Source organism: Cebidichthys violaceus, unplaced genomic scaffold (genome assembly GCF_023349555.1).
Source record: "Cebidichthys violaceus isolate CVI_PGR_0920_01 unplaced genomic scaffold, fCebVio1.0.p SCAF_101, whole genome shotgun sequence".
NCBI classification, from domain to species: domain Eukaryota; kingdom Metazoa; phylum Chordata; class Actinopteri; order Perciformes; family Stichaeidae; genus Cebidichthys; species Cebidichthys violaceus.
In genome coordinates, this window is record NW_027176265.1 from 472,241 (window position 1) to 484,258 (window position 12,018).

The 12,018-nt window shown below is 39.2% G+C and overlaps 1 protein-coding gene across 1 annotated transcript in view; it reads left to right on the plus strand.

Annotated features, from left to right (window-relative positions):
* The first annotated feature begins 1,771 nt into the window (after positions 1–1,771).
* The window catches only part of rnf13 (ring finger protein 13), a 37,000-nt gene continuing 26,753 nt past the window's right edge, over positions 1,772–12,018 (plus strand). Inside the window, exons 1-3 of the mRNA XM_068729339.1 lie at positions 1,772–1,968; positions 3,907–4,155; positions 4,314–4,394. Coding sequence (XP_068585440.1) covers positions 4,042–4,155; positions 4,314–4,394 — 195 coding nt within the window. The 5' untranslated portion in view covers positions 1,772–1,968; positions 3,907–4,041. The remainder of the gene's footprint in view (positions 1,969–3,906; positions 4,156–4,313; positions 4,395–12,018) is intronic.

The window sequence follows — 12,018 nt, forward strand, 5'->3', positions numbered from 1 at the left end:
ACCACTTTATAAGTGGAACTTAACAAGTCAACTAAAGAAAAAGCAATAGTTGCTTTCAAAAAGTGTCTAAAATGCCAGGTGTACAGAAAATGACATATCGTTTTGGCTTGGTGATGTGGTGTTTTTAAAGTCAATCCATTTGGGTTTTGAAAGGCTTTCTTTTCTTTTTTCTCAAACTCTTAGACTGAACCATCACATAATGTTGAATAGGAAAATCTCAAAGTGCAAGAAAGGCAGATAAAATGGATTAAAAAGATGAAAAGATTTTGGTGGCTGTATCAAAAAAAACACCCAAGGGACTGGCCATGGTATAAGCCTACATTATAAATATGCAAAGTTAATACTCGCTCTCTGACTTGTACTTGGACACGTGCTATTTAGTACAAAAAACAATCATAGTACAGCATTATACAGGCCTATCTATCTATCATCATCTTACATTTGAGAAATGTAATAAAAGGTTGTGTTGCATGTGACAATTTATAGATTTTGTCTCATCTGTACACCTGATCTGCATCTTTTTTTACAGCAGCAATATGGACTCGCCACGTGTCTGGAAATTCAGGTGTAACAGACTTATTATCTGAGGTAATTGTTACACATCGATACATGTGATGTTTTATATAAGCATATCTAACTGACTCAAAAAGGTTTTAACCATTCAAAAGAGAATACAGCATTTTGATTCTAGTTATTGATTTTGTTCTAACATTGTATGCAATAGGCCTTTAACATTTGTTGAGTGGGCTGTTGTTTCTATTCTTTTCTATTCTACTCAACTGCAGTACGTGAACATATTTGCAGAGAGGACATCACAAGATAAAAGGTTAAAGAATCAGAATCTTAGAAAATAAATCTCACGTGTAAATTGAAACATTTTATTTAACATGCTATTACCATTTTTATATCTAACATAACTTAACAAGTAAATTGTTTTATGTGGGACTAGTCTGACGTCAGCTCTTTGTGCTGCCTTTTTGTGGGGAACAAAGGGACTACCCACTGGTTGCACATTACAGCTTAAAATGTTCTTTAAAAGTTTTACAGGGGACAGCTACTTTGCATTTGACCTTTTAAAGTCTGACACTGTCCACAAAGTTTTTGTGTTAAATCTTGGCTTGGAGCAAAGAGTGACTTGGTTTCTCATGGTTCAAGACCTGCGAGTTATAATGCTTTCTGTTTTTTAATGCACAAATTAGAACACAAATGAAATCTAGATATATAAATGTAGATATCCATATACTGTAATTTTGAGAACTTGTAAAAATTCATCAGATTATAGTTAAGCTTTATTTTACAAAGAACCCCACAGTTGTAATAGCACTCACAATAAATAAACTGTTATTTTCCACCTCTTGATTGCAACCATTTATCAACACTGATCATACGCAACAGATACCCTAAAAAGAAGATGTGCTCCGTTTACTATAGAGGGTGCTAGAGATTTAAAAGTGTTATCTGTTTTCAAGATTTTTTTTGTATAGGTGGAGGATGACACCAATTTGTGCTGACGAAACAGAATATATACTTTTTTCCAGATAAAATACACAGTTTCTACATAAACACTATTAATCTTGTACTGCCTGATGCAGTTGTAATAAAGCTTTAAATATAGACGTGCTGCTCCGTTTAGTCCGTTCATGTAACTGTAAAAGGCAGCAAATATTTTTGTGTGCCGTCACGTGGATATGTTTACGTCTAGAGTCACTTCCGGAGTCAAATGATTGACAAACGGTTCGTCCAATCAGAAGATGAATGTATGTGGCGGAAGTTGAAGAAGCTAGCCGAGGGGATTAAAACTGTAGCGTTTATGTTCACATTCTCCGACCCATCGTTCAAACAGGATGAAGTCTATCCACAATATTCGCTGTTGTAAATGTTCCTTGACACGACGCGCAGCGAAGGAGAGCGATGTCCCCGCCAGCAGCTAAATCCCTGGATAAGATAAACCTCCAGGCAAAAATCAAGGTAAACACCCACGACAAACCGACTAGCTACCTGTATTAGCATCATGCTAACGCGGGGGTACAGGACGCTCTGTTTTTGCAGCTCGCTAAAGGTTGTCCACACCAGATGGATTGGTTTATTTAGGTTTATAACTATACTCTGAAGAACTGCAGCTTTCTGTGAATGCATGACTTTAATGCGAGTGGCTATACTTGTTAAAACAGTTTGGTGTGGAAACCGTAATCCAACATTTAGCCACTGAGGTTTAAGGTTTGAAAGTTAAACGTTAATGTCCGACGATTGTTAACTATTTGGGCAGCTGGTTTTGCCATTAACTATTTTATCCTTTTCACACTGGCTTTGTGAATGTAGCCGTCTAATTATAACCTCATTGTGTCGATAAAATGTGATTGCTGTCACTTGATGTTTAGTCATCATCTGTTCAGTGTGATGAGGGCTTTCACTTCCCCTTTGGTTCTCTGTTATTTGATCATTTAAGAAGACAGATGTTAGCTACTGTTTTAGTCGAAAATGAACCTAAGTAACCCCATGCAAGTAATTGTATAACGTGTTTATGATATGTTGTATGACACTGACATTTACTGCAAATAAACATTAGGGTTGGGCGATGTAATGACGTTTATATAGGACACAATTAAACATTCCTGTTACATTACAGTTCCTCAATAACTTTTGTCTCTATGGTTCTTGAATGATTAAGAGTTAAATGTTTTACCTTTTGTTATTCTCACAGGTAGCATGAATATTGGGACGATGTTGTCATTTATTGGTGATCTTAAAGAAATCTGTTCACATTTGACTTCACTATTTGTTGATCTATTATACAACAGTAAATGTATTTTCATTTGACAATTCGTTTTTGAATGGGTAAATTGGGATTTCTAAAAGATATTTTAAAAACGACTTATTCAGTTTGAGGTGACAGGATCCTACTGGGTACCTCACAATGATTCACCTGCTTCAAAAAAAGAACTTAGTGATTCCAGATGCTTAGACACCGTGTAGCGTTTAGTTTAATAAAGGAGGACAGGTGCTACTAAAGCTGGCGTTCCCATCTGATAACTTCTGTTATGTTCTTTCAAAATTGTAATTTAATCTGTTCAAAGCTTTACAGCTACAATACATTGTATAAACTAGACAAATGGTGACATTTCACATCCATGGTGTATTCATTTAATTAGGAAACATCCTTGTTTTCTTCCAAATGTACACCATACACACCATATAATCCTCAAATACTGCTTGCCTTCGCAGCATGATAACTCAGCTTAGTAGTCTAAAGCCTAGCTGTTGGTTTCTCCAGATCTGATCACATGCTGCCCTCCACTTTGTGAACTCGTACCTCTTATGCTGCAATGTTAGGCCCGACGCTCACTTCAGTCTAAATGAGACGATTGGCCAGTTGAGAAACATAACAGATGCAAACAGGAAGCCCTGCAGGAGCAAGATAGTCCTGACCCCAAGCCACTCTAGGTTAATGAAATCTTTTCTTAAGGGACAATTGTGGCAAACTGCTCAGTGCTTTTCTATGATTGTCTGTAGTCTCCAAAGAGTGTACATTGCCTTTGCAGGGTCTTGGAATTGAAAAAGTAGGACAAGTGAGAAGCACTTGTTCTGCAAGATGAACTACTAATAAATAATATTACACATTAAGCCCCAAAAGGGCGTACTACACTGGCGCAGCATTAAGCAAGATTCAAACACCTGAAAATAGCATTAAACAGTCAACCACACCAAAGTGAATCTGTTTGACAAAATTACGAGCCAAATATGGACTTTTCTCTTGACATGCCAACAATGACAGACACCCAAACAACGTCACACCTGCATACAATTTAAATTTGTGTATTCAAATCATGAAACTTCAACACTATTTCATCAGCGTATGTAAGTTAAGGCTTTACGTGTATATTAACATAATATTTGTGTCTTTTCTAGGTGTGACAACAGCAGACAGTGTGTAGCGGTTCCGCTGCAGGCCAGTGTGCGTGGTCATTTGTCTGTGTGAGTGTGTTTATGGTTGTGTATGTTTATGAGTGGCACAGCAGCTGGGGGTTGTAACGTGATGCCAAGATGCTGCTGTCCCTGGGAATGCTAATGCTGTCGGCCACACAGATCTACACCATCTTCACCGTTCAGCTCTTCGCCTTCCTCAACCTGCTGCCCGTGGAGGCCGACATCGCTGCTGTGAGTAGTTCTACTTGCATGTAGGGACTATAACAATGATATGGCCGTGTAATACAGTTGAACACACCTCCCATCCAGATTAACAATAACAATGTGATTTCATAATATTATAACTTGAATACAAAATGATTCAACCTTTTTTTTTTTCTGTCTTTCAGTACTCATTTGACAACAAAACAGAGAACTTTGATGATCTGCCTGCACGGTTTGGCTATCGTCTACCCAGCGATGGACTGAAGGTGAGTCCAGAAGGGTCAGAGGTGTTTTGTTTGTGTGACAAAGATGAGTCATTCCAAGGTGTTTATGATCCCTGATCTGATTTTTATTTCAGCATGTTTCCACTTTACAGCTCTGCTCCACTGAATTAATGTTTAACCATGAAAACATAAAAAAGAAAGATGTATTTTTGGCATAATGAAAAGATCGTATTTGTACCAGGCAGTGAGCAAAATAACATTATTTTTATGGTTAGCATTAGCAGTGAGTGCACCTTTCTAGTTTGCATTAGAAAGCGGCAGAAATCAGGGTCAATTTTGGAAAACTTCCAAAAATAGATTTCAAGTCAATACAAATGTCAATGTATGTGTAGCAGCAGCCAGCTACACGTCAACATGAGAGAGGAGCCCACACACTGCAGAAAGTATTACACTATAGTACACTCTGGTTGGACTTTAATGAAGCTTTATCAAAGTTTAATAGCATTAAAATGAAACTGTTCCCAAATATTAGTGCTCTGTGTCGAGGATTGTGATCAATGTGTGTTGTTGTGAGGTTTCTGTATGCAACCCCCCCCACCCAGCAACACGCATACTGCTTGATCCACAAAGCTCACAAACAGAAGGGATGATTCATGTCTGCTTTCTAAACTCACCATTGTGGCGCTTCCCACAGTCAAGAGCCCAGTTGTTGTTGTTCAAAGGCTTTTTAGGGCACAGAAGCAAGCCGATGCCCTGTTTTGTGTTTACGTGCAGGTTAAGTACAGTATGTTTGCACACTTGAAATTACTGCCACTTATCTGAATTCATTGATGATATGTTCAGCATCATTATACCATCGTGGCAGTCCCACAGCATAATTTTGGCATTGTCTGTTGTGATCCTGTGGTATATTTTAGGAATCAAGCCTCTGGTTGAGATGATTGGTAGCATTGGTCTCACAACAGGAAGTTTGAACACACCCATAAAGTGTTTCTATTTCCTGTTTGCAACTGTCTTATTTAAAAAGAAAGTCATGGGAAGTTACCGCAATGGAAATGCCACCTCTGTTTTAAAAAATCTAATATTGGAATTTTACAGTTTTCGAATTTTAGAATAAGCATTTTTATTGAGACTGACCAGTTAACACTTCAACAGGTTAGCTGAGCTTTAAAGAATTAATTGATTAATGTAAGAGATTGGTTTAATTTAGTCCCATCCCTAGTGTATTACATGTATACGTATCCATGTTTGTGGATATGGGCCTCCCCATAGGTAGGCTATTGTGAATGAAGTGTCACCCGGCAAACGGCAGGGATTATGGCACACTGTCATGTTGCCCGCTGTGTGTGTTTGAGCACATTATGTAAGATTTGGTGTTACGAAAGCCGAGAAATGACGTGTCTGTGTCACCCACTCTCTGTTTTAAATTCTCATCTAATCTCTGCGTCTTATTTTTCCCCGCTGCTGTCTGGCCGGTGCAGTGAGGCCGTGTGCCATGCAGATATGCAGACATGGCCTCTAGTCCCGGAGGGCTCCGCTCAATCCATTTTAAAGTACCCTCCTCTGCCCGGCCCATATCTGTGTCTGTCTAAAGGGAGCTTGGTGCAGAGACAGACTTTCAGCTGTGATTTACAGCTGCACTCAGCAGGATCGTAATGGAAGTGTATGCGCTGCATTATCATCCATATTATCACAGGTTGAGAAGGAGTGGAGAAGAACTTCCCATCTTCCGTACTGGACAAGTGGAAGAATTCGCCGTGTTTGTCAAACAGTGATGATACTTAATGGCTACTGTCACAAATTCACAGAAAAAGTGGAAAAATCCAACTTTTCACCATGCATACACTGCAGATATCTGCAAATAATTGTCAGTGCAGCCACTCTTTGTCTGATGCCGTTTAGATATCTATAGAACAAAGGTTCATTCACTTTTCTTCTCCCCACCGCAACCTCGTTTTTAATATACCTGCACCTTTTTGTAACTGCTGTTGGAATAAAAATTGACCCCTGTAGATCCTTTGAGTTTTAGGAACTCACAGGAATACATAATTAACCTCTTTTAACATGCATGCACTGTGTCCCCACCTACTAATTGTGCAATTGTTTCACAAGTTCATACGCAATGAGGAAAGAGAAGCACCTTGCAACAACTCATTCAAATGGCATGCAGTCTGCAATGCCTCACGACATTTGGTGATTTCCCAACTCAGTAATTTGGGAATATGTCATGCGTATATGCTGTTAACTCACACTGTCTCATAATCACAAAAAAGGTTATCGAAATCTCTCCCTGAACAAACTCATTTAATATGTTGCAGCCTTGTGGTGCTGCAGTTGTATGATGCCTGGAGAAACCTGTGGCATCACAAGGCAGCACAAGCCTGTTTACTTCCAGACGTTCCCCTACAGGGAACGAGGCTTCAAACAGAGCCCTCCCTGTTTCCTCTTACACAACCGGGGCTGTTTACGGTCTCAAAGCAGGCCTCTACAAGCCTGTGTACACCTACAGTGTGCAACAGTTATGCTTTGTTTAATATCTGAGGTGCACATATGAGTAGCTTGAATCTGGAGATCAAGGTGGAGTTAAAATTAAGCAAAACAAAACTTGTCAGTTTGAAATTAAACTTAACGCCCCGTGTCTTAGATTTGACACTATGTCCCACTCAAACTTGAAGTATTGATGCAACACATGAGTAACTTGTATGCCGAAATTAAAATTTAGGGGTGAGAACATTTTATTTCTAAAGCATGAAGTTGTTGCTACATCCTTACATTTAAAGATTCAAAAACAAAATAGCTACTCCTCTACACTCCATTGCATAAGTGTAGAGGAGTAAACATGCAGCATTTCCATCTGAAATTAGGTTGTGTAGAAGTATAAGGTAGTACAAAATATGTGAAGGTTATAAGAGGGAGTCATTGCAGAGGATCTGGCTACAAACTGTGTAGACAAGGTTCAGAACTGTCAATTTTTGTTCAGATGTGACCCTGGCAAAGAATCGATACCAGTCTTAAAATAACCATGTTCCCTTCTCACAGCAAATTCTCGATACAGGCTTTTTGTTTTTATTCCATTCACGTGCCCACTCAGACATCCACAATTATAGACTGGTCTGTAGTCTGAGAAGAAATGCTTCTGTTTCCTTTGGAAAGTCTTTGTGTTTTGGATTGTGCAGCAGCAAAACTGGAAAATTCTCTGAAGCGCACCCTGTAAACTATGTGAAAGTGAAAAATATAGAATGTACAAATATAAATGTATTTCTTTTTGTGTACCACTGAAGCCTAGTGTGTATGTGAGGGCCTGTCCAGAAATCACGTTTACTTCTAATACTGCTTCAATATATTTCTGAATGGCTGACATACACTGCCTGGCCAAAAAAAAAGTCGCCACCAAAAAAAAAAGGTCACACACTCTAATATTTCGTTGGACCGCCTTTAGCTTTGATTACGGCACGCATTCGCTGTGGCATTGTTTCGATAAGCTTCTGCAATGTCGCAAGATTTATTTCCATCCAGTGTTGCATTAATTTCTCACCAAGATCTTGTATTGATGATGGTAGAGTCTGACCGCTGCGCAAAGCCTTCTCCAGCACATCCCAAAGATTCTCAATGGGGTTAAGGTCTGGACTCTGTGGTGGCCAATCCATGTGTGAAAATGATGTCTCATGCTCCCTGAACCACTCTTTCACAATTTGAGCCCGATGAATCCTGGCATTGTCATCTTGGAATATGCCCGTGCCATCAGGGAAGAAAAAATCCATTGATGGAATAACCTGGTCATTCAGTATATTCAGGTAGTCAGCTGACCTCATTCTTTGAGCACATACTGTTGCTGAACCTAGACCTGACCAACTGCAGCAACCCCAGATCATAGCACTGCCCCCACAGGCTTGTACAGTAGGCACTAGGCATGATGATCCAGGTGGCGACTTTTTTTTTGGCCAGGCAGTGTATTAGTCAGCAGAATGGACTTCCTCTTATCAGTTGGGAAATACCAATTTTTGCACTAACCTCTCCACAGTTATTTCCTGTAATTGAAATCTTGCTACATTTGATTGAAGTTGTGGGCTGTGGGTGTATACAGAGGTGGCAGGAAACACTCCTTCCATGTCGCATCTTGCTTCGAGTATTGCACGTTGAGCAAGATATGGAAACATTGCACACGAGGAGGCTGCAAACTATTAGTGGATAATTATACATTTCAAGTATTTATGCTTGTTTCCACTGTGCTTGAGTGCGTTTCCTCCCGTTGCTCCGGTTTTCTGCCTCATTTTGAAGACATGCAGGTTAGGTGAACTGAGGACTCTGAATTGCCCGAAGGTGTGATTGTGAGTTAATGGCTGTCTTCTCTGTGTGTATGCCACTGTATTCACTCATTTCAAGTGACAAGTAACAAACTAATGTTGACAGTGTGGCTGCTACTGCCTGAAAATGTTGCAAAATATATATATATATATATACACACGCCAAAATTATCAGTAGTATCATTGAGGTTCAATTGAGATATCGCTTCTCTCATTTCTGCATTTTACATTCATACTCTTTAATTGAATCTTGTATTTGTGATGGACAGTCTTGAACTTGAGAGCAGCTATTGCTTCATTGAAACGCATAGTTTCTATGAAGTTGTATACAGTATATATACAACTATATAGTTTCTACAGACAAATTAAGAAAGGTTAGTAGTAGACAGTGATTTTCAACAAAACTACCTATCAAACCCCTGCCCCTTATACCAAAACCATGAGTCCAATCAACAACATATTGATATTATCAAGAGATAAAACAGATTGAGAGATAAGACTGCCGAACGCGCTGATGTGGTTTTTATGTTTGTGGTGTCAAAAATTTTAGCTTGAGAGCAGGTTAGAAAACTGGTACCGTCTGCTTTCTTTGAGAAATTTGTAGTCAGAATTAACATTGAGTCAAAGGGAGCAGTTGGTTGGAATTCATGTCGCTTTCAGGCTCCCTGAACCAAATGTGTAAGTCCGTTGGATTCCATAGACCCATGTCTACGACTAACACAAAATCTCCTACATTTTGACCTAAAATAGTTGATGAGTGAAAACTATGGGAATAGGAGCAAGTTGTTTGGAAAAATTCCAGAATATTTCTCATGCTCCTCTCTACTCTGGCAGTGATGTCACCACTCTAGGTCTGAACATTCCACGCAATACACACCCATTATAAAATCTGATTGATTTTCTGAGTGATTTTGGTCAGGAGATTGGCCTGAAGATCAGCAAAAAGAAAACAGAAGTGATGACTCTGAACATTCCAAATCCCTCACCAATTCTGGTAAACGGCACATTTTCTGGCCAAACACCATTTCAAATGAAGAACTGTATGACAAATGCCAACAAGAATGCATGGAGACCAACCTAATGAGAAGAAGAAGAAGATGGAGATGGGTAGGACATGTGTTGAGAAAAGACCTTGCTGATATTACAAGAACAGCCTTACATTGGACACCGGAAGGGAAAAGAAAAAGAGGCCGACCAAGAAGCACATGGAGAAGAACTGTGGAGAAGGAGATGCAGAGCCTTGTGTAAAATCCCATGTTTGTGTATGTGGAAATTTCTCTCCATTTTTTTTTTTTTTTTGCGATTTTTGGAAAACCTGCTCGGTGAATCTCTAAGAAACGTCATAGCACACGATTCCCAATCGGGCTGCACGTTTTGATGTATTTTGACGCATGTGTTGGCAACACTGTGGGAGGAGAAGCAAGGTGAAAATTAAACTTCTGCCTGAAGGTGCCCTGGACTCCACATTGAGAGCCACCTCTGTTTTGCTCGAGGCTAAATGTGTAATCACAAACATTGTTCGTCCTTTTTGGTTTATATAATAATTAAGCCAGTTGTCTGTGTCAAACACGCATGCAGTGAAATGTTGACTCTGAAAGGAAGATGTGAGGGTTGTTTTTGTTCTTCGTTTCATCAATGGTTTGTCATGGAAATGAAGCACTAATGAGTTTACCTAATGCTCCAGCATGAGTCATTTCTCTTGTGCCTGCTTCTGGTAAAATGTATGGTAATGAACTGATTATAGATGTTTTACAGCAGATAGTTTCCGTCAGTGTCCAGATGACTCGCAGTACGTTTACAATGATGAACTTGAAGCTTTACTCTGTCGTTCTCTTGTTCTTTTGAGCGAGTTTCAGGCAAACCCACATTGTCTCAGCCAGTCTAGAATGTGACCCAGAAACAAGCCCATATTATTTTCACCTTTTAAACTGCAGAGAGGGGGGGTCTGAACAGCTGAACATCAATGAATGTGAGTGTGGAGTCACACAAGCTTTAATCTCCTTACAGGAAGCCCCAGTCAGGCTAGAGCGAGTTATTAATTCCTCTGTTTTTTTTCCTATCTGAACCCAGAGCAAATCTGCAAACAAGCCCGATTGTTAGTGACGGGATTACGTGTGGTCACTGTGCAATAATTTGGAATAGTCCACCCGAGAAATCCCCTCTTTCCCTCTTCCTGCTTGGATTCTGCAACAACAGAAAATCCCTCTTGGTCTGTCAGCACTTTGCATTGTATTAGTGAAACAGGAGATTCTCTTGATTGTTGATTGCGACTGTTTCATGTCTAGTTCTCAATGAAAACAACAATATATGTATATGGTGAAGGGAATCTTACGCCGGATCATTATTATTACGTCCGGTTGCAGTCAAGCTTTTAAGACCCGAAAAGAAGCAGCAATGGACGTCTTACTTCAGTGTTTTGATTTTCTGATTTCCACATGTTCCTCTCAAACATTAAGCTTTTTGTAACTGATAGCTAATTCAGTCTTGTCCTAACATTGAAGCCAGAAGAAAACAAAAAACAGCTGTAGCTTTGATTTTACACTGAAGGCTTAGTCCACTTGTTAACATTGGAGTAACTTGTAAAATTTACACTTTATCTGAAAATGGCTAAAGATGTGAAAAGAATATCAGTTATTGCCATGGCATGACCGATCCACATGAAATACACTTTATTTGTCACTGTCATTATAATATTCAGTACATTCATTTGGTTGTACGGAGTTGCAGATTCAGTTTTAAGTGTCACAGCATCCCATGGTGTCATGTTACCTGGTATACATGTTTTAATTTTAGGAAAATAAGAGCACTAATTTCACACATTGTTTTGTATTGTTGAAGTTGTGGTATGTGAGTTGGTATCTGGAGAGAAACATGGTTTGATTAGTGTGTCCCTAGCTACAATAACTGGTGACAGATAGGAACTTCATTACTAACCAGTCTAAACCTTAAAACAATCATCCAATTTCAGCCAAATATTGGAAGCTCTTCACCTCAATGTCACATTTCTACCTTTTCACCTCAGTGACTCTCGTCATTATTTAATTATGCAAATGTAACAATTCGTCACTATTTCAGCATCACGTTTTTAATGGCTAATTTGTCCTCTTTGGGTTTTTTTCCCAAACTTTGACACTGTTGCCTCTAGACTTAATAATGGACAATTTAGTCTCGAATCATTACAATGCAAGTCTTCTCAGAGAGGCAGTTTGTCTTTTTTCCACTGTCTTTATTTCCCAACAATCAATGGACAAGAATTTGCCTAAATTATGTTTTCGAACATACGTACAATTCATCCTGGCTTATGCAGACAGCAGAACCTCATATTTGCCGTAAAGGCAGCACTACATTATGATTGAAATATA